The 23,232-nt window shown below is 51.2% G+C and overlaps 2 protein-coding genes across 2 annotated transcripts in view; one reads left to right on the forward strand and one right to left on the reverse strand.

The window, feature by feature from the left end:
* The window catches only part of PLXNA2 (plexin A2), a 210,468-nt gene extending 195,890 nt beyond the window's left edge, over positions 1-14,578 (forward strand). Inside the window, exons 27-32 of the mRNA XM_081824896.1 lie at positions 2,458-2,557; positions 3,548-3,738; positions 5,099-5,268; positions 7,792-8,004; positions 8,677-8,827; positions 9,588-14,578. Coding sequence (XP_081681022.1) covers positions 2,458-2,557; positions 3,548-3,738; positions 5,099-5,268; positions 7,792-8,004; positions 8,677-8,827; positions 9,588-9,683 — 921 coding nt within the window. The 3' untranslated portion in view covers positions 9,684-14,578. The remainder of the gene's footprint in view (positions 1-2,457; positions 2,558-3,547; positions 3,739-5,098; positions 5,269-7,791; positions 8,005-8,676; positions 8,828-9,587) is intronic.
* CR2 (complement C3d receptor 2) overlaps positions 1-23,232 on the reverse strand; it is a 436,172-nt gene that overhangs the window by 96,668 nt on the left and 316,272 nt on the right. The window lies entirely within an intron of this gene.

The raw sequence follows: 23,232 nt of genomic DNA on the forward strand, positions 1-23,232 counted from the left end.
CCACCCCCCCCCACACACAGCACTTAGTGCGTCCTGGAGAACACTTGTTAATGAACCAGTTTGAGCCGAAGAAGAAAGCACAAAAGAGAATAGCATCGTGCCTTCGAATCAGAAGTTTCTCAAGGGCAGGAGGGAGGCCTTTCTTTTCTGTCTGTGATGCCCTAACGCTTGTTACTGGGCTGTCCGTCCTAAGGCTCCCAATCAGAATGGAATATTCTGTTCTTCCAGTGCTCATCATACAGAGCACTTTCAATTCCCCAATGTCATTTCTCATTCATGTATTCATTCATTCCTCAAATATTTACTGAGCTGTCCCGAGTGCAAGGTACTTCCCACATGCCAGCCCTGAGTGACAGGGAACAACAGGGATTATTCTTCCCTTTGGGGGACAGTGATGATGACGGTGATGCTCCTAATAACAACACCGATATCAGCGCTCACTGAGTGCTCACCGGGTCCCAGCACTGCTGCCAGCCTTCCTGTGTCCTGACTCCTTTGAGCCTCACGACAAACCTAGATGCCATTATTATCCCCATCAACAAATGAGACAACAGAGACGCAGAGAGGTTAACTGACTTCGCTGAGGTCACGTAGCTAGTAAGTGGCAGAGCCAAAGTCAGACCCGGCCGGGCAGCCTGACCGTGGATTTGCATTGCCTGTCAGTCAAGAAAAAGAAAGGCTGGGACTGAAGACAAGAGAGATTTAGTGACAAGACCTGGAATTGGGTTGAACGGTGGTCATTCGAGTCACCTTATGAATCCTCCAGGTGACGACAAACCATACATGAAGAATGTAATCTGTTCTTCCTGGGAGTATCATCCCCTGCCCCTGCCAGGCTTTCAGAGAATCATTTCTAGGCAAGGAGAGTTCCTGAAAGACAGAGGTGGAGAGGCCCATCCCCCCTTAGTTCCAGAGCTGGAGGGGATGGTGCGGACCACTGGCCGTCCAGGACACCGTCCCCGCTGCGGAGTGATGCAGCCTGGGCCCCTTCCACGCGCCCACAAGAGCCCAGGGCCCTGCAGCTTTCTGCCTCCAAGTCAAAGCACTGCCCCCTCAGGACCCTCCTTGGAGTCAAAGGTCCTGGAAGCCCCCACAGGAGAAAATCTGCATAATCTTAATTAACAAAGAGATGTTAAAAAACTTCCTGGGCTCCCTCAGATTTATAGGGAGGGTAAAATTAAACACCACTGCTAAAACCGGCTATCAGGGAATCTCGTTAGCACTAATGTTCATTTATAGTTTGACTTCCCAACATTTAATTCTTTTTTGGTGGGAGAGAGGGACTGACAATTTAAGACCCAGAAAGATGGTTTTACGACTGGTGCAGCTATAAATCAAACTTATAAAGTTCATAAAAATTGTTAAAATAAAAAATGGTTTAATAGGAATGTTTTATGGCCCATAACATTATTATAGCTGTTTTATTCCCTCTGCGTTAGGGGTTTAATTGGATCGCCACAATTCTGGGGATTCTCCGTTTTTATTGGATGGAGAGTAATCTTATATCAAAATGGCCCCAAATGTCTTCACTATGGCTCCTCATTTATCAGCCCTTTCCCTCCAGCCTGGGTGCTGAGCCTGGGTGCCTCACAGAGGACAGGGAAACACGCCATCTTTCCCTCTGACTCCCCAAGAGTAGCTGCTCTGTTGGGGAAACTCCTCAAGGTGGCCCGAGCGTTATAGGACCCAGGCCAGAAAGAAATCAAAGCCAAAAGGGAAAATGGGCTTCAGACCAGTATGACTTGAAATAAAATCCCAAATTAGGATATAATGGGGAGCACATGCGCCCTGGAGCCTGGACAGACCTGGCTAAAAATACTGATTGTACCGTGTAGTCTCTGTGTGACTTGGAAGACGGTGCTTTGCCCCTCTCCGCTTCAGTTTCCTCACCCGTAAAATGGGAATAACCGTACAAATGCACAGGGTTGAAGGGAGGCTGGGTCTAGCCCTGGCTGTCCAGTAGAAAGATCATGCAAGCCACACATGTAACTTAAAATGTTTTACTAGCCACATTTAAAAAGTAAAAATAACCCAATGAAATTAGTGTTAACAATGTATTTTATTTAACCTAGTTGATTCTAAAATAATTACCATTTCAACATGGAATCAACAGAATAATTATTAATGAGATCGTTTGTGTTATTCTATCCACGCTAAGTCATTGAAACCCAGTGTGTATTATGTGTTTACAGCATAATAGTTCGTGTTACAGTTAGTAGGTTGTAGCTTAGACACTGACAACGTATCTCCATTCAGACTGACTGAATTTCAAGCGCCCGTCGGCACAGGCGGCCAGTAACTACCACATCGGACATCCTTGGCGAGTAGCAACCATATTATTTTTAGTATTCCTGAACTCCTTGTGCTCTACCCCATTCCTGTGTCATTACCTTCTAGAAGTACTTGACAGATGAATTTCCTGGTTCACCCACACTGTACCTTTGGTACCCTTCTCAGGTGTCAGACAGATCGGTGGTGGCTCTGGTCCCCAAACAGACGTCCTCCTACAACATCCCAGCCTCTGCCAGCATCTCGAGGACACCCATCGGCAGATACGGTGAGGACCAGGAAGGTAGCCTGGGCAGCTCGGAGGCAGCTTCCGTGACCTCCCAGGGACGCCTCACCGCCCCCCGCGACAGCAAGCAGCCCTTGCAGCTGCCCTCCGCCAATCAATCATTTGCCTCCCCTCCTCCCAAGTGCAGTCACTCCCAGAGCAGCCAAGACCTCAGAGCTGCGGGAGCGGCTGCCTTGCGCGCCCTTCCTTTGACAGCCCCCACCTGGTGAAGGAGTGCGAGGGGCCTGGAATCAGGGAGGCACGTGGATGGGGGTTCCTACTTGCCAGTCCCTGTTTTTACCTGTTATTCTGGCTGAGTTATTAATGGTCCCCCTTTACTCTCAAAAGTGTCCCAATTGGGGCAGTAGATGGGCCATTCTAGCCTACCCACCCCTGAGGGTGCAAGGGCCCCCAGTGCCCGCTGGGCAATGAGGTGACCATGCTTCACTCTCTCTTGCTCCATGTCCTCTGCTTTTGTGTTTGCAATAAGGCTTTGGGCTGTCCAGCTAAAGGACACCTCCAGGACTGGGCCCTGCCACTCCAAAAATGGCTTAGGCAAGTCCATACCCTAGACCCCAAGTTAGAAGGACCCGTTAACTCCCAAGAGGGGGCATTACAGCTTATAGCTTCTCGGCACCCAGATTTTTCATCAAAGCCCCTATGAAAATATTCAGCTGACATTTTACCTATTGATTATTCTTTGCTGTGGAAGCATCGGGGGTGGGGGGGGGGCTCCCAAATTCTCAAGGCTCTCTCCAGCTCACAGAATTTCTAAATCTTCTTTTTAAAGAAAAGGCATCAGGCTCCTCTGTCCTCGTGCCAGCCAAGGATTCCAAAATAACCCACCAAATATGAGGTCCCAGGGGTCCTCTTCCAACTGAAACTAGTTTATTCTGAGTGAGTGCAGTAGGCAGGCAAAGATTCTAGAAGGATTCTACAAGCAAGGATGGTGAAATCAGTGTCTTATGAGCCTCCGCTGCCCCTTCTCCTCAGACGCCTCCTTCAGGTACACAGGGAGCCCCGACAGCCTGCGGTCCCGAGCCCCCATGATCACCCCAGACCTGGAGAGTGGGGTTAAGGTGTGGCATCTGGTGAAGAACCATGACCATGGGGATCAGAAGGAGGGTGACCGGGGCAGCAAGATGGTATCTGAGATCTACTTGACCCGGCTACTGGCCACCAAGGTAACTCCTGCTCTGCCCAGCCTGGGGAGGGCTCCTTAGAGGGGTATGTCCTGCCCACCCTCCACCCCGACGCCCCAGCATAAGGATGTCATGGAGTCTGTCCTTTAAGGGGGCCCATTCAGACGAATAGGTCCAGGTCCCAGTGCAGGCTTTCCAGAGGATCAGGCCACTGTTGTTCTCTACCTTTTGGCAAAAACTGCAATAGTATCATTTCCCCTGGCCCACCCCTCAAGACCACCATTACTCTTCAGAGGAGCTGCTCTCATCTCTGGGTCCCTGTACCTTTTAGGAAAATGTTGGGGTTTTCTTACTGATGTTAGCTGGCCTCCACCGTCGAGGCCTTTTCCACCCACTTTCTGGCCACAGTGAGAGAGAAAACACAAAGGCCGGGTCCTGCCAGTAATCGGAGAGAAGGCTCCCCCTTCCCTGCCCCATCCCATCGGCCCCCAAATGCTGATGGAGGTGAGGTAGCCACAGTGCTGGAAGCTAAGATCTAAAGCTGTCTTCCAGCTTCCCGAGCAGAGAACAACTATGCCTGTAAGCATGGCGATCATATGGCCCATCTTTGCCAGCAGAGGTCAGATTTCAAATACTCTCCCCCACTGACCCCACAAAAATGCTGCTGAAATTCTCCCACAGTGGCATCCAGATTACAGCTCTGACTTGCTCCCCAAAGGGACATAGAAATACACCCTCAGACCATATGTCTTAAATTTTGCTTTTCCTAATATGCTAATAAGAGACCAACAGAGCCACCAGAAAAGGCTGGATGTGTTCCGAACCTTCAGAGGTGTGTCCCTTGAACCTGTAGCCTGGGGGACCCAGGCCCAGCCTTGTTCCTGCCCAGAGACCCTCCAGGGCCCTGTGGGTGGGGGCTGCACCTGGGTATTCTTGGATCTGGACCCTTCACCTGCAGCACCCAGGCCACAAATATGGCAAACATCTTCACCAGGAGGCTCAGGGTCCTCCAGCTTGTTCTTCAGACACGCTGTCATCCCAGCACACGCCCACCAGTCCCTGTGGGCAGCCGGGGCTCGGAGCCCTCACTGTCTTCCTGCCCCACACCCTGAGCCCGGTCCCGCCTGGTGCGGACACAGGCATAGGTGGGGCATGTGGCTGCGGGTTGGAGGAGAGGTTCTTCCCAGGAATCTGCAGCCTCTTCAGTCCCTCCCATCTCCCCGACACCCCCACGGCCCCCTCCCCACCCCCACCATGCTGTCTGCACAGCCTGGCGCCGCCGACAAATTTCCAAGGCAGGATCAGTCCAAGGCACCATCTGGTCTGCCCGTCTGCTGCCTGCACCCCCACCTCCCCCCACCCTCCCCCTCACGCTGTCCCCCCCACCCCGTCCCTCCCCCAGGGCACCCTGCAGAAGTTCGTGGACGACTTGTTTGAGACCTTGTTCAGCACGGTGCACCGGGGCAGCGCTCTCCCCCTGGCCATCAAGTACATGTTTGACTTCCTGGATGAGCAGGCAGACAGACACAGCATCCACGACACAGATGTGCGGCACACCTGGAAAAGCAACTGGTAACCCCTTGGGGAGCCCAGGGGGCCTAGCTGCAGCCTGGAGAGGCCACAAGCTGTGGGAGGTGGGGCCGGCAGGGACCAGGGGGATGGGGGAGCCCCTTCGTCGCGGTGGCTGGGTAATCTGAGGCTCCTAGAACAAACAGCGCACATATGCTCTGCAGAGCCAACGTGGTCCCTGGGCTGTGGGCGCCAAGCGGGGCCTGCCTGGCTGAGGGCCGGCACCAGGACACGGGCTTGAGCTCTGCCCTTTCTGATTGAGAGCCTTTCCCAGGCAGCACTTCCTCCCTGACTCTGAGACCTCTGGTTCTCAAGAAGGGTTGCTGGAGGAACCCGAGGAGCCACACTGGAGACAGCTAGTTGCAGGGCTTCAAAGCCAGGCAGCGTCAGGCATTCTGGGCAGGGCAGAGCTGAAGACACCTCCTCCTGAGACGGGGAAGCCCTGAACAGAACATAGACCCCTGGGGAGGGAGCTTGCACTTGCTACAGACTTGAGCCCACCAACCAGGAGGATGTCATGGCAACCTTGATTCCTTAAGTCCAAGTTATGACCCTGGCGCCATGGGTTTCGGGAAGCAGCAGGAGGGATATGTCCTTTAGGCATGACTCTCGTCCCTAAGGTAACCCCTGCGGTCACACACAGCAGTGGGAGAAGGGGCTCCTCCAGGCCCCTAGCAGACGACTTTTGTCTCCTGGGTTTGAGATCTAGACCACAGACCGAGCTGAGGACTGGCTTTTAGGTCAGACAGGGCCTGGCCCAGAGCCGGAGTCAAAAACCTCCCTCCAGGCAAGAGCCCAGAGAGAGGAGGTCCAGGCATTTGGGTTGGGCAGGCAGCCCACACAGCTGTCTGGAGTCAACGATCTCCTCAGAAAACAGAGCCGACACAGATGGGCCCCGGCTGTTATTTGGGAATCAAAAAATCCTAGCAACCAGCAAAACACTTTGGAAAAACCCAACCCAAACCCATATAATCCTTTCTTCTTTGAGATGCTGTGGTTGCTGGCCTTCTGGAGTCTGCAGCTTTGATCACAGGGTAGTGAAATGGGGAAGATTCTGGTGGTCGCGGGTGAGGAGCCCACAGCGCACTTCACCGGGGCAGGCTTTGCGTCTGCATTCCCAGGGGCAGGGCCATGGCTGTCTCCTTTGCTTTGGAAGACTCCCCAGCCCAGTGCTGGAAGTGTGCAATCTCAGGGAGATGAAGAGAAAGTTCTGGATCATCCCCATCTCGCTGCCTTCTGTTGCCAGATAGGCCCAGGTCATAGAAATGCCCTACCCTGGAGTTGCGGCAGGAAGAGTCCCCTTATCCAGACCTCAAATAGCTAATGTCCACGGAAAGAATATTAGAAGCTCCTCAAAGCTGCCGGAGGACGGGAGGGTGGAAGAGATGAGTCACTTCTCAGCCGAGGCAGCTCTGCAGGAAAGAGCGATCCTGTGGTCCTTTGAAAGATCAGCAGAAATCATCCTGGAAGGATTTGGAGTGGGCAAAGTGGATCTTCCCAAGACTTGGCGTGACTGAGACATTTGGGAAAGTTGGGGACCTTGAGGCTCAAGAGAAGGTGAAGAAGGGGACATGAGAGGTAGGCTGGATTTCTGGACCCCCATCTCAGGCCAGAAGGACACGCCGGGGAACAAAGGTCACTCGACAGAGGAGCCCAGGAGTTAGGGCCCTGAAGGCAGCCGGAGGAGAAGGCCAAGTTGGAAAAGGCACAGAAACAGCGGGCTCTTCTGCTTCTGAAGGGGAGTCAGTGGGCTGATCCTCCTCATGGCCACAGGAGCAGAGAAAACCCATTCTCCTCTGTACACATTCCCAAGATGCAAGAAAGAACACTCCTGACGACTGATCAGTTCCTCTTGGGGTGGGAAAAACTCTGAGCTACAGTGAGTTCATTCCCAGCAGGCCAACAATGGCCTCCTCTCCTCCCCCTGCCCCTGCCCAGAGAGGAGAGAGCCCTGGGGAGAGCCCTGAAAGAGCTGCCCCAGGGGGGCCCACTCCTCAGCCCCACCAGGCCTGGCCGGCCCTGGGAAGCGGCGCAAGGGGCCAGGCTGGGTGGGGAGCACAGGTGGCCCCCTTTGTGCGGGCTCCCAGGCAGCGCCTGGGCCTGCTGGCTGCATCCTTCAGCACAATGGCCATGGGCACTGCGAAGGGACTCTAGGAGTCTGGTGGCTTTGTCTGAAGCTCTGAGAAAATCACGCAGTTCTCTGTCCTTGGGCTTCCCTGGGGGCATGGAGGCCTTTGGGAAAAGCTGCCAGGACGGAACAGAACACACCCACAGCTACCCCTCGGTGGTTAAGGCTCAGGGTCAGCACCCAGTTAGGGTACAATGGTGCCCCTCCTTTTCTTCCCAGGATCAGGAACAGCTTAGGCTAAATTCGCTGTCCTGGCTGGAGCAGCTCTCAGTGATTGCGTTCCCTTGCCCTGGGGGAGAGAAGTTTTATTTGTAGAGGGAGGAGAGGAATATTCGTGGACAACATTAAGGGTGCGGCAGAGGTTCGGCCCTCAAGGTCTGCTCTGCCTTCTTCTACAGCCTCCCTCTGCGCTTCTGGGTGAACGTGATCAAGAACCCCCAGTTTGTGTTTGACATCCACAAGGGCAGCATCACGGACGCCTGCCTGTCCGTGGTGGCCCAGACCTTCATGGACTCTTGCTCCACATCAGAGCACCGGCTGGGCAAGGACTCCCCCTCCAACAAGCTGCTCTACGCCAAGGACATCCCCAGCTACAAGAGCTGGGTGGAGAGGTCAGTAGCCCCTCCCCAGGACAGGCCCGCACCACCATCTGTCTGCTCCATCACAGGGCCTCACTGAGGACTCACAACCCACAACCGTGTTTGTGGTACATTTGGATCTCATGCTTCCATCCTTCCCCTTTATCCAAACTTCCTGCTGGGGGGGAGAAGGGGAAACTTTTGTGCCCTTGGAGGTCAGATCATTATCATTCTGATTACATTTTACTGAGCACATGCTAAGCAACCAGTGCTGTGATAAAGATTTTTTTATGTATCATCTCATTAAAACGGGGTTGCAAAGTAACCCCATTTTACTGATGAAGAGACTGAGATACAAAGAGGCTAAGTAACTTGCCTGAGGTCACACAGCCAGCAGGTAGTAGAGCTGGGATTGGAAGATAAGGAGTCCAGTCAGAGTCTGGTCAGAGTCTGGGCTTTTAAGCATTCTGGCCCCCGCCCCCACAGCGGAAGCTCCCAGCTGGATGGATTCTGGCCTAGTGAGCACCAGTCTCTAGGCCTCAACCTTTAGCTTGAGGCAAGGAGCCAGAGGAAGTCACATCAGAAGAGAAAGAGGGAGGCAGGAGCAACTGGGGACATCCGGTGCTCTCAAGGGGCCTGAGGTCAGAGTCCTGTAGGTGAATGGGCACCGGGTCCCCGCTAAGGAGCCTGTCCTCTGTACGGCAGATACTACGCGGACATCGCCAAGCTGCCCGCCATCAGTGACCAGGACATGAACGCCTACCTGGCTGAGCAGTCCCGTCTGCACGCTGCCGAGTTCAATATGCTGAGTGCCCTCAATGAGATCTACTCCTACGTCAGCAAGTATAGCGAAGAGGTAAGGTGAGGCCTGGGAGGGGACAGAGAGCCACACGCAGCCAGGATGGCAGTTACTCAGAACGCCTGGCTCAGCCCTTCGATAAGAGCAACAGAGGGTAATTCAGACAACATAGTCATGGAGTCAGAAACCCATGAGCTCAAAACTCATTACCACTCCCTTAGACGGCAGCTTCTCTCTGATTCATCCAGAGCTTTCTTACACATTTCGTTGTCTTGCACTCATTGTTAACACAATAAATAACACTTTTCATAACGTAATTGTTCCTTTCAAAGTGTCGTACAATTAATTTCATCCTTTCTTAAACAATGAATCAGACTATTCCTTGTGCTTGGGCAGACGCTGTCAGTCATGTTTCAGGTACGCAGGTGGGCCCTAACATGAGCAGAGGGCGCAGAGGACAGCTCTGGAGAATTCTCAAGGCATGCATTGGCATTGTCCTTGAACTTAGCATTAGTAGTAATAAGAATGATGATGATAGCTAATATTTACATAGCACTTTGTCAGATATGCCAAATACGGTCTTAAACACATTGTTTTAAGATATATACATGTATGTGCATACATGTAGACGTACATACATACACACACACACGTGCATACATACCTATATTCAGTTAATCATTTATAGCATCTCAGGTTGTGTTCATTAGGGCAGAACGGAAAGGCAGGTAGAGGGATGAAGGATTCGGCCAATGGCTTGCTCTACCTAAATTCCTAAATTCCTTCCTCTACCTCCACCTTTGTTTTTGCTCCTCAGCTCATCGGGGCCCTGGAGCAGGACGAGCAGGCCCGCCGACAGCGGCTGGCGTACAAGGTGGAGCAGCTCCTAAATGCTATGTCCATCGAGAGCTGAGAGACGGAGCCTCACATTCCCAGGAAGAGGGGTCTGGGAAAGCTGTCACACTTGGAGTCTCGGAAGGCAGGACAAGTGAAGGGGATCAGACCCCAGAGCTTGCTGTCCCCTGAGACCCCACACCGGGGAGAGGGGAGGGCCCCTCCCCGCCACGCCAGCCACGGCCCATCAGCGCCGCTCCTACAGGGACAGACGGTGGGCATCGTCCACCCACAGCAAACCCCAGAGAGGCAGGGGGCGCTGGGAAGGTGGTTCTTCAAGCCGAGAGGCACGAACTGGGGAACAGTTCTGCCTCTGACTGCTGCTTTGCATGAAAACTCATTTGTTGTATATTGGGGAAATAATGAGAACTTTATTTAATTTTTTTTAAGAAAAAGGAAAAAAAAAAAAACCAGAAATAAAACAAAACAAAAAGCCTCCCTGTTCATCCCGTCCCACTTCTGTTTCAATCTGATTTCCGTCCCCATTTCTTCTCCCCGCCCTCCCCGTCTTCCTCGAATGACTCCCATTTCCAAATGCCAGAAAAGGCCTACAAAGAGAAGCTGAGAGGAATTGGAGGGGAAACGATCATTTGCTTTCCCTTGAGATTACAAGAACATGAGAAGGAGGAGAAGAATGAGCACAAGTTCACACCAAACACTTCGCAGAAAGAGAGGCCAGTACAAGCTGGAATCATCCCGGCGGCCCAAGGACCATGGCAAGTACTGAACTTGGCACCGACTGTGGAGTCACCGAGGGGCTCAACCTGGCTGACGACCAGTGGAGCTTTATGGACCACACACGTGTATATTCTCATCTCTGGAGGGGAGAGCTGTGTCTGTAGGGTACCAATGCTTTTTGCTACTGGGTTTTTTGTTTTTCTTTTATTTAATCTCAAACCTCAAGAAATGAGGAGCTGATCTTTGGTACTTTTCCCTTTGGTTCCCCTAAAGTTACTGTCAGAAGTGGGGGAGAAGTGGGCCTCTCCCAGAGCAGACACCTGGCCTCCCCGAGGACACTGGGCAGCTTTGCCTTACATCAGTCACTGTCATAAACCAGGCCCCCCTGGGAAAAGGGCCTGGAGTGTGTGGCCCAGGACTCCAGGAGATTCCATTCGGGAGCTGATTTGGGGATGTGGGTGTTTGGCTTTAGGTTCCACTCCAATCTGCCGGTGGTTTCTTGCAATTAAAGAGAAAGCAAAAACCAAACACTGTTTACAGCAAGCAATACTTGAAGAGCATACGTTAAAGAAGTGGCCGTATTTATTGTGATGCTTTCTTTCTGTCCCTCTCCTGTGCCTGCAGAGGGGAGACAACCCTCCGCTCATATGTGGAAGCTCCTGATCGTCTGAGCACTTGCCTCAGTAGAAATGACTATAGCATCCCCACGTTACTGTCTCCTGCCTCTCTTTCTGCCTCCCACGTCCTTGTGAGTTTGAAGGACAAGTGGGTGGCTTCTCACTGGGCTTATTTCGTTCTCTCTCTCTTCTGCTGACACCTAAAACCATTGGGTGATCAACTCTCCTGAGTGTAGTTTCTAAACAAAGAGACCAAAGCTCCACACCCTGGGTCTAGAGGCCCCATGAAAGCCAGTGGGAGTCATCCAGAGGAAGGTGGCTCTGTTGATGGCAAGACCTTGGTGACCGGGACAGCCTTCAGAGTTTCCAGGCCTCCCACACTGGCAAGGATCCAAGCAGGCAGCTCCACCTTCTCTGTAAGCAGCATCAGAGGGAGGGAGAAGGCAGGCCAGAGAAAGGCAAAGGGGTGGGAAGGGGAAAGGCAGGAGAGGACCATCCTCCCCCCCCCTCCTACTTTTCAAAGGGCTGCAGTGCTGGGAAACTGGACCAGCCAGCCCCAGAGAGACCAGACCAGGGTCACTGCCTCTGTAATTAACTCTGCGCCCCAGCTTCTCTGTGCTCTGATTTACCTCCAAACAATTCCAATTTCCAAAGGCTCTGCTGACCACACTGGATTCCCAGGAAAGGGCTGGGGGAGGGGGAGCTCTGAGGGCTGGCTTCCATCCCTGGCGTGTGGCTCTGGATCGCTGTGCTAACCACACAGCAGACATCGCCTGGTCTCTTCAGCTCCAGTTTCTCGCCTGAATGCTGCTGACAAAGGGAAAGAGAAAAGCATTCAGCAAAATACTCAGGAAACTCGCTCTTTTCATTATAATTCACAACCAGCCATGCCAAGGCCACTTTCTTCTGATAATCCACTTCTGCTAAAGTTTCTCTGGGCCCTATTAATAGCCTGAAAGAAATACTAATGACTGGCCTTCCGCACTAAGCCAAAGTGTTTGCTCTCCGTAGCACCCAAAGTTTATCAGCTCGGAGCCTGTGATTAATGGCAATGAAAGGAGAGAAGATTTGTGCAAGAGGAATGTGAGTGGGGGCCTTGGTGCCACAGAAAAATCCCAGCCCATTCTCACATGACTTCCGAGCTCCGAACGAAGGTTTTCTGATCACACCACTGTGCAGACCAGCATCCAGGGTTTTGCTCCACCAAGAAGTAAAAGGAAGTTTGACATTTCGACAGCATCTTGCCAACCTTTGCCTCTATGCATCTACCCAAGTGTCTCCCAGGAGCTACTTTGGGTGACTGTTCACTTCTCTGGGGCTGCTTCCTTGAAGGTTTCTGGAGAGTGTAGAGAATGATGGGGGGATGGCCAGCTGGAGAGTGGAGGGGGGGAGGAACCAGAGCTGGAGTGAGTGGTTTGGCCGCATTTCTCGGCATTCCATGAGCATGTCGGGCAAGTTGGGATGGCAAAGGAGGTGGCACAGGGGCATCTCTGAGGAAGGAGTTCAGAGAAAGGAAAACTCGGTGCGACTCAAGCCAGGCCATGAGGGTGAAAGACTGTCGAGCCTTGCCCCCTCTCCAGCTTCCCATCAGTCCCTCCTCCACCAACTCTTGGCTTTGGGCCATCAAGAACCAATGGAGTTCATGCCTATAGAATGAGGAGAACAGGGAGTCACTTGGCCTCTCTCCTCACTATTATCCAATTTGAAGATATTTTGACCTCGTGTAAGGAAAAAGTCACAGCCCCTACCCCCCATGAAGCCCTACCATCTTGAAGGGAGACATGAAGGGAAGTGTCTCTCAAAAATCAGTCCAGCTTCATTTGTTTCATTAATCTGCACAAGAGACAGTTCGCTGGAAAAGGACCCCAGAAATGTGCTTGGCAAGACAGAAGGTGCTACTGGACAAGACAAAGATGGACAAGATGTCCATCTTGATGGAGCAGATCCCTCCAACTGGCCTGCTACCACCTCTGCTCTCAGCACGGGGTCGGGGATCATGTACATGCCCTCCTCCCTCTCCCCACAGTGCATCTCTCAAATAATTTCTGATCCACCACTGCAAAGAGCTCCCCTTCCTTGCAGAGTTTAGTCATTCAAAGTGTGGATCAGCTGTTAGCCTCACTCAAGGGCAGGGACTGTTTCCTCCATTCCTCCATTCAAAGAGTCTTCATACACCACAGCTGTCTGCTAGGGACTGTTTGGGATGCTGAGAAACAGCAATCAACAAGACCAAGAAGGACCTTCTTCTAGCAAATTCACATTCTCCAGGCTACTGGTCCCTGCCACCAACCTTGTAGGCACAGTTCTCCCCACCACCTGCAGAGGGCATGAATTTTGCAGAAAGGGGGCCAGAAGAAGGAAGAAAGCCGACCAACCCAGCTGCCTTACCTTATTCTGGGGACATTCCTTCGGTAGTGAGAGCCTCTCTCACTTCCACGGCTGCTGTCTCTTCTGGTAGTACGTCCCCTGCTGCTTGAGCTCCTGACCTTCCTTCATTTCCACCAAATGAGGACAAGAAATAGCAGTCAAGGCCTCTGGCCCTGCTGAGCATGAAGCAGAAGCAATGGATGGATGTGTTGGACTAAAAAACGATCTGGGTAGAACAAAGAGAGACTATGTGAAAGCCTCTGGCTGCAAAATCTCCAGGTGCATCCCAGTTGCCACACAAGCCCCCATTAACCTGCAGCAGGTAAACACTGGGCCGGCAGCTGGCCTGGGGGAGACCGTTTTTTTTCCCAGCCACACTGTTGCATCTGAGGCTCCTGAGGCCTGGCTACTGACAGGAAAGACTTGAGACTCTTGGGGCAGGGGCTAGGGGGTGATCAGAAAATGCAAAACAGCCTCATAGTTATAGGGCTGTGGAAGCAGATCCCACAGGGAGACTTGGGAGGTGAAGTTCAGGGCTTTCGATGCCTTGTCTCAGGAACAAGCTTGAAGAAAGTGGCGGCATCCTCTTCATAACTCCAAAGTCTCTCTTCCCCATCTCTTGCCTTCTGCTGGTTTTCCCAAAGAGGGAAGTTTTAGCACCCAGGGCTCAGTGACACCATGAATGAAAGGTAAGTTTCACTCTTGGTATCAGGGACATCCTGGGAGTTGATTGATCAAGACCACTGCTTGTCAAACAAGGCCTCAGCCCAATAAGCAGACTGGAGATTCTTGGCCTCTGGTGGACAGCCCTATCTCCTCCTCACTGTAACAGGGCTGCACCTTCAGACTGGGCTCTATCTTTTCTGCTGTGCAGCCTGCTCCTCCTGTCTAGCCTCAAGGAAGACGGGAGGCACCTTTGGATTTCAGTCAAGGCCCTGACTTTGGCTATATTTGCCATGTTGACATTACAGGTGGAGAACATAATGGAACATGGTCCCCCATTAGCAAGTGTGTTGGGGAACACGGGGCAAGCTCTTTATACCATGAAACTAGGGACCTGAGCCCACCTGCATTTCCCCCCAACTTCTCCTTCCCAAACCCACTCTTCTTGACACACTGGAATCTGTATTATATATATTTTTAAGAAAATACTATGATAGTTGTCTGGTTTTGTTGTTTTTACAGGTGTTGTGGAATAAAAACTGTAAGAAAACCAAGTATTTAAAATGTTCCAATAGAATGGGGTTTTTTTGGTTATTCTAATATATTATTGTGTACCTATTGTAAATATGAAACACTCCTATTTTGCAATCCAAGGACACAATTTGTACTGTTGTTATATATAAATAAAGTTTACTGGATAAAAAAAAATTTATATCTTCAGATAAGCCTGGTTGTTCAGCGGCACATATGCAGAATAACATTTCACGGGCATGTTTAAGAAGCAGGTTAGCTTATGGAAAAATGAGCTAAGTGGTTTTAAGGGACTCTAGAAGTCTCTCTATAGCCAGAGCTTATTAATGTCCAGTCATCATCGTCAACACACACACACACACACACACACACACACACACGCACACACACACACACACACACACACGCACACTCTGCTCCAGTTTGTACCAATAGGTGAACACTGCCCCCTAGCCCCAAGACCCCAGAATACAGGTTTTCTCCAACAAAAGACAGAGTGCAGATACTTTGGGCTGAGACCCTTTGCCAGGGAAGAATGAGGTCTCAGGAGCATGAGAAGATCCATCCCTGGTCCTTCCTGAAAATCACATTCATTCGTTTATACAAACATTCATTAAGCATCTACCATAGCAGTGCTGGGGGAGGGGGCAGGAATAATAAATGAGAAACGCATGATCCCTGCCCTCATCAAGCTTTTAGGTTGGTGAAAAGCACAAGGATTCTGAAAAAGCAATGTTTTGGCGACACCATGAGAAGGGTGTTTTTATTGTTTTCCTTTGATTTTCAGTTAAGGGATAAAGGGGGGATCAGGGAATGATGCCAGATACTGTGTGCTCTCAGATCCAGCACGGGGCGGGGCTCTGGCAGGGGGCGGGGCTCTGGCGGGGGATCAGTTGGGGGGCATGGAGTCCAGGCAAAGAGCCTGGGAGGTAGCGAGTTGATTGGTCGACCTGAGGATGCCACGCCCCCTCCCCTCTTCCTTACCTCCGTTTTTCTCTTTTTCTTTCTTGTATCCCCAAGTGTGTGGGTGACTGGGTGACACCTCCACTCTCGGCAGGTAAAAGGAGCAGATGAGGTCAGCTCGAGAACCTGTCAGTCTGACATCTCAGGAAACTGCGCACCAGGAGACTGCTGAAGGCTCCCTTCATGATCATGGGGTCAGAGCTGTTTTCTGGGCGCACAGCCTGGCACCCACATCAAAAGCAGAGGCTCCTGAAGGACGAGGTGCAGCCTTGCCCTTCGAGGGCCTCCAATCTGCTGGGGGAGACAGCCCCTGCCTTCAGGGCGCCTCCAGTCTGACGGGGGAGACACGGACCCTGCACATGTCAAGGCCAGCCCAGTCTTCCGTGGACCGCCAGGACATGGACAAATGGGGCCTGGGACTCGAAGCACAAAATCATATAAAGTGCACGTTCGTGAGTGCAGTGCGTGCTAGGGCTATAGAATTGTGCTGGATTCAAAGAGAGAATCCCTGCTAAGATTTTTCAGTCCTTACTTGGCAGCCTCTGAGTTTATGATGTTTGCGCATGCGTGTGGGACACACACACACACACACACACACACACACACACACACACACACGCACGCGCGCGCACTGTTCCCTGAGAGACTGGAGAGATGCAAATGCTGGTCCTGAGGGTGAGGAAAATGCCAGCACAACACCCTGAAGAGCCCGGAGAAGAGCAGAGCGCTGAGGCCGGTGTATAATCAGCGCGCTGTTTCCGCCGCACGGAGGGTTTGTCTGTGAGTGCACACACCAACCTAAACCATGCCCGCTTCTCTTTTAAGCCCCGACCTAGAGCGCTGGAGCGCTCTGCTCCACCACGTGAGAAAGGTGCGATCGTTTCCCGCGGCCCTGCTGAGCCCCGGGGTCCCCTCGCGGTGTGGGCCAGGGGCAGTCCCATGAGACGGGGCCCGGGGCTCGGGCAGCGCCCGATGGGAACCCTGCGGTCGGCTGGCCCGGGGCCCGGCGCCCGGCGGCGCAGGGACTCCACGGAGGAGGAGAACCTTTCTCGATGTGGGCTCCCCAATCTTCTTGCCACTCCCCGTCTGTTCCCTCAGACTTGGACTGGAGACAGCTCTATCATTTTTTTTAAGATTTATTTATTTTGAGAGAGAGTGTGTGAGCAAGGGGAGGGGCAAAGGGAGAGGGAGAGAGAGAGGATCTCAAGCAGACTCCCAGCTGAGCAAAGAGCCCAACACCGGGTGGGGTGGGGGGAGGTGGGGGACTGGAGCCCACCACCCCTGAGCCAAAATCAAGAGTCCAACGCTTAACTGACTGAGCCACCCAGGTGCCCCGAGGCAGCTCTATTATTAAATGTCTGCTGCAGGAACTACCATCCTCAGGGAAGGAAGAGACAGGGGAGGAGGGAATCTACCAGAGCCCGGTCTGTTCTGTTCACCATTGTAGTCCCAGGACAGAGCACGGTGAATCCTGCGGGGGGACAGAGGCCAATAAGAATGTTCTGAAAGAATGACCGATTGAGTGCATAAATTTTGTGGACCACCTACCATATTCCAGGCACTAGAAAGAACATCCTCTCATATGATTGGCATGTTCCATTTTTATAGTCCGAGGCTCAGAGAGGTTAAGGGATTTGCTGAAGGTCACACAGCTACGGCAGAGTTCCAATTGCATGCTCTTTCCACGCACTACACTCATTAGCCTCTCATTAGCTCTAGGCCATTTAAGACCTGGAGGTCTTCCCCGGAAATGGGTCCTCCCTCTTGTAACAAGCAGGTGTTGCGGGAGCACTCATCAGCCTCCGCTAACATTCATATTTGTTCAACACAGTCCTCATGTATTCATCATTTGCGGTGAGCAGGACACTAGATTAGGCGCTGTTGGGCATATAAAGGGGGAAAGAAAGCTAAGTCTTAAAGTTGCAATTTTCTCAGAATTTACAATCTCACGTCAATACCAAATCATAATTCTAAGAGAGGAAGACTCATCCCTTTTCTTAGTGGGAATTACATATCATTTTTACTACAAGTGCAAAATATTTTGCCAAACTGCAGCAGTAGGATGCTCAGAGAGCTGGGACCCTCAATTTGAGGAAAACCCTGCATGATAAGGCACTCGAGAGGACTTAGGGAAGTGGATGCTGCTGGTAACCTGTGCTTGATCACGATGACACTGGGAGCTATCAGACCCTCTGCTCAGCGAGTGAGCTGAAAGACAGAGGAGGCTCCCACCTGTGCTTGGCGGCTAGAAGCTTGGAGCCAAATTCATGGCCCACCTGCAGCGCATGTGCATGCAGGACCCTCTGCTGCAAGTTACTGTAATATTTGTCCTCTTCCTGGACTTTGCTTTATATCTCTGTCTTATTTATCTTTATTCCTCATTCCCTACTCCTTTCTACTTGCTCAATTTCCTGTATCTGTCCCTGGCTAAGAGCACAGGATTTGGATTCAGATTGCCTGGGGTTGAAATCTATTCCCATACTGTGTGTTCTGGGACAAGTTCCATAACCTCTCTGTGTATCAGTTCTCAAATCTATAAAATGGGGATACTATATATTAAATAGGGTTTTGGAAGGGGTTAAATAAGATAATGTATATAATGGATTCCTTAGATATTATAATAGATAAATGAGAGAGAGAAAGTATTAATCCATCCTTCTTTTATGGGCAGTCCAGCAGGACCTACAGGCAGGAGGAGATGAGGGTCTCTATCTAGCTGTGGGAAGAAGCTGAATTAATAATGCTCATAGGTTTCACAAAGGAAACCTGGCGCCTGAGAGTTAAGCCCTTAGGAACCTAGGTATGGATGTTGACAGAGAAAATAGAAAATGAATCAAGGCTTTACCCAAAGGCAGAACCAGCCATGAAGCAGCCAGGAGATATGCTAAAAGTGGATAGAAAGCAGAGAGAAATGAATCAAGCCAAACCCCATGTACTGAAGCCACACAGAGAGTGTAACCCACTACAAAGTCAGTAAGCGGCTTCCTGAAAGCCTGACTAGGGCCAGGGTCCAAAAAATGTTTGGGGCCTCATTAGAAAGACACCCTTTCACCCAGAGAGCCAAAGGGTAGGCCAGACCCATAGGCCCAGGGCAGGGGCACCAGAGAAGGGCACGTAGGTTGGAGGAAGAGGGCACAGACCCTAGGAGGGCTGATTCCCAGCGAGAAGCCAGGGAAGCAGAGTAGGAGAGGAAATGAAGTGCTTATCAGACCTGGGAGGGGTACTTCCCCTGTCTCCCCTCAGGGAGGAATCTGGGCACCTCCATCCCCAACTGGTTCCAGGTGAGTGTATGGGTCAGGGTTTTCCAGACAAACAGAACCAATAGAGCAATAGGGTGTGGGTATGTGTGTGCGCATGTGTGCGTGCGTGTGGGGGGGGGTGGCGTAGATCTACAGAGACAGACACAGAGAGACCTTCTGGAACTGACTCACACAACTTGGGGGGGGCGGGTAGACAAGTCTAAAGTCTGCAGGGCAGGGTGGTAGTCTAGCAATTCGGGCAAGAGCTAATGTTGCAGTCTTGAGTCCCAAGGCAATGTGGAGGCAGAATTTATTCTTCTTTGGGAATCCTCAGTTTTGCTTTTAAGGCCTTCAACGGTTAGATGAGTCCCACCCATATTATGGAGGGCAATCTGCTTTATTCAAAGTCTACTGGTTATAAATGTTACTCACATCTAAAAAGTACCTTTGCAGCAACATCTAGACTAGTGGGTTGTTTTTTTTTTTTTAAGGTTTTATTTATTTATTTGAGAGAGCGTGTGAGCGAGGAGGAGAGCAAAGGCAGAGGGAGAAGCAGACTCCCCGCCAAGCAGGGAGCCCGACATGGGGCTGGATCCCAGGACTCTGGATCATGACCTGAGCCAAAGGCAGATGCTTAACTGACTGAGCCGCCCAGGCACCCTTAGACTGGTGTTTGACCAAACAAGTGGGCACGAGAGCCTCGGTGAGTTGCCCCATAAAATTAACCATCACAGTGAGCAAACGACAAGTCAACCCACTCTCCAACAGTGAAGCTAAACCCCATGCAAAGGATCTGTAAATCCAACCACTTGGATGCTTTCTTTTTTTTTTTTTTTATTGTGGTGACACACACATAACAAAATTTACCACCTTCACCATTGTTTAGTGTATAGCTGAGGGGCATTAAGTACATTCACACTGTTGTGCGGCCATCCCCACCATCCATCCCTGTAACTCTTCTCATCTTGTCACACTGAAACTCTGTCCCCATTAAACAACAACTCTCCATGCTCCTCCCCCGCAGCCCCTTACAACCACTCTTTTACACTTCGATGCTTTTTAAAATCTGGTTTCTTTCACTCTTAATTTCCTGGTAGAAAATCCTTTTGACAAGTCCCAACCTTTGCTGGCTAAGCAAAGAAGAAAAGGGATGGACATCAAGGAGGTGTGGAGTGACCTCAAAGCCAAGCATGACAAAGGGGCAGGGAGGGTTTCAGCTCCAAACCCAGAAGAGGGGCTGATGCTCCAAGTCATCATGGGGAATAAAAGGAAGTGGGAAAAACTGGAAACTATCCCCTTCTCTGGGCTTTCTCTTGGACATTCATAAATGTCCATTTTCTTAGCCCATTTATAAGGGTCCCACCAAGAAGCATACACCATAAACTGGTACAAAAAAAGAAAAAAAGCTTAGTTGTTTAATCCCCAAGAACCATGCAGAATTCTGTGCTTCCAGGTCCATCTTCCCAGTCTCGTCTTTCCCTGGTTCCCCATCTTCATTTGGCTCCAGGTTTCAGTTCCCTGATGTCACCTCAAGTGCCCCCAACTCTGAGGATGCATTTTAGAAAAGCTGAGCCTGGAGCTCCGGTGGGGCATCCAAGGCTCCCCCCAGCCGCACAGGAGGGTAGGAAGGGAGTCCCCCATCCATGTGGTGCCCAACTCCACCTCCACCCAGGATGACCCACAGAGACTTTAAAGGCCACAAAACCACGATGGGCGTTAAGTCCCCACTGACAGCAGTGAACCTTGAGCTTGGGGAACTACAGGAACCCACCTCCTCTCCCTTTACTTTAGAGGCAGCTCTTAGTTTCCATTTCCATTCCATTTCCCTGTAGGAGGGTGAGGACACCTATGGAGGAGGGAAACAGACATGATCACTCCTCTTGGCCAGATCCCCCAAAGTGTTGGGGTCCTGAGTTCTTTCTTCCTCGACCTTAAGGTTGAACGTGGTGAGGTGAGGTATCACGTGAGGTGGTATGTGCACACGGGCGAGCTGTGTGGGGACTCCTCTCTAGGACAGCCTGTCGCTCGTCCTTTGTTTACTTAATCAAACATTTCCTGACAGCCCTGTCTATGCTGTGCTCTGTGCTGGGCACCGGGAAAGGTCCCAGACTGGGCACCTGACATCCTAGTCTTGTGAGCTTCCCTGGCGGCTACCTTCATCTGGCAACAATGACTGGACGTCTACTGTGCACTTACTGTCATGAAGGCTACACATACATGATCAGATTGACTCCTATAACCGTCTGAAGAGGCAAATATTATTTACTCCCATTTAAGGGATGAGAAAACTGAGGCTCAGAGAGATTATATAACAAATCCAGAATCACACTGAGGTTAGTGACCTCCTCGGGACTTGACCCCACAGTCTTCATGAGCTGTGGCATCAGGGCTCTTTAGGACTCATTAAGGGGCCTCACCGGTTCCAGCACATGGTGCTCAAAGCAGAAGGGGTGGGTGGCCCTTACTGCTCAGAGCCAGCCTGTGACAACAGCACTCAAGCTTTCTGGGCCCTCAGGCCTCTCCCAGCAGAACAAGGGCAAGACTCAGAAACCACAAGACTCCTGGAGGCGTGGGTCATGCTCCTGGGTCAATGTGCTTAGGAGTGTGCCCCAGTCATTGGGCCTGTCTCCTCCAAAAGCCCTAATCTGCCACTAAATCACTTAAGTGACCTTGATATTTCCTTTGTCTTTGTTCCATTTACGCTTTCTCCTTTATAAATTGAAGGGACTTAGAAAAGATCAGTAGTTTCCAACTTTTTACCAAAGAAGGTTCATACAGAATCCAGATCCAAGTGGAGTTGTCCTGGTGGAGATAGGAAGCCAAGCCCCAAACCACTCTGCCTCCACTTCCTGCCCCGGGTCTCCACCCCCAACCACCACCCTGTGTTGCACCCTGGATTGCCCCTGAGCACCGTTAGGGCTCCAAAGAATAAGGTCCCCCCTAGGGGCCACCCTCCCTACCAGACAGGGGTGCCTCTGACCCACAGCCAAGGTGTAGGCCAGGTAGAGAGAAGTGCCAAAGGCCAAACTAGAATCCAAGTTCAGAACTCAACCTCTGATCCAAGGAACTAGAGAGAGCAAGGGCCAAATATAGAGCCAACATGGAGATAGTGAAATCAGAATGGGTAATACTGGAATAGCAAAGAGGCAACAGACCAAGAGGCCCAGAGCCATTCCAGAATTGAAAGTGAAGGATACAGCTGCTTTTTATAGAGTTTCTATAGATTTCCAGCCCTGAAGGAGAGGCATTCTGGGTTCCTGATGGTTTTGATTCCCAAAGCCACCAGGCGGGTGGGGGTGGCATCTGCAAAGACAATGGCTGACTTTGTGACCTTGAACAAGTCACTTGACCTCCAGGGCCCGTTTTTCTCTCATCTGTAAAACAAGAGGGTTAGACAAAGTCATCTGTAATGTCCTTCCATCTCTGTGGTTTCGTGATTTCCGTGACTCTCGTAACGGAACAAGTAAAATCTGAGAACCAGGGGAAGAAAGTATCAAAGACACACAAAGTCAGTAACAGAAAGAGCCAAGCTCAGAACCTAGGTACTGAGATTCCTAGCTCAGGGCTCTGCCTGCCTCAAGGGAAGGTCTTCAGAGAAATAATTTGCATTATTACAGTCCCTGTGCCCCCCAAAAGGTAAAATCCCCCACAAAGCAAATGTGTTTTATCTTCTCATGACCAGATCATTCACTATCAGTCTGTTCATGCATTGCCCATTCCAGACAGCATTTGAAATATGTTTTGCCAGAATGTGAATCATCGATATGATGGAATATTATAGGCCATGATAAACGAAATGTGGGAAGTATGTCAATACTCAGGTATGTGAATGGAGACCGACCTCGAGTGGAAAAGGGGAACCCCCACGGGGACAAGGACGCACAGACTACACGGGTGGTAAAGTGACCATGTCCTCACTGTTTGTTGACCAAGATTAGATGCAAATTTAGATTGTAGTCTTTTCTTGAAGAGAGGTGAAATAAACAAATGTGTATTATTTTTAAATTCTGGCTGTTTTAGCCACCTCAGCCACTGGTTTGGACAGAATGTGATCAGGTCCAAAGAACCCTCCTTTAAGCAATGGGTTTCCCAGCCCACTGGCTCCTTCTCCTCGCTCTGTCCCCATGCCCCACATCTCTGCTTCCCACCATCACTGGGCACACAGGCTCTCCCCTACACACACTCAGTCTTGGAAGTCAGTGGTTACAAAGGCCAACTTGCCTGCTTAGCTGGGGGGAAGGAACAACAGGCTGGGGGGAGTGGGAGGCAGGATGGGAAGCCGAGCTTCTGCCATGGCTGAGAATGACATGGCCCCCAAGGTGACCCCATTAGCCTGGATGGAGAGAGGACCACTGAGCCTTCACTCAGATGACCAGCTTCAAACACCTGGACCTCACATCACCTGATTCTACCAACAGGACAGCCTGTGTTAGAGACCCCTCAAAGCTCAAGGTGGCCTAAACCATTTTCTCCAGGTGGTAAATTCTCAGGTCAGAAGAGTCCTGGGGGC

This window comes from Leptonychotes weddellii, chromosome 6 (assembly GCF_054177405.1).
Source record: "Leptonychotes weddellii isolate Sample4059 chromosome 6, ASM5417740v2, whole genome shotgun sequence".
Taxonomy (NCBI): domain Eukaryota; kingdom Metazoa; phylum Chordata; class Mammalia; order Carnivora; family Phocidae; genus Leptonychotes; species Leptonychotes weddellii.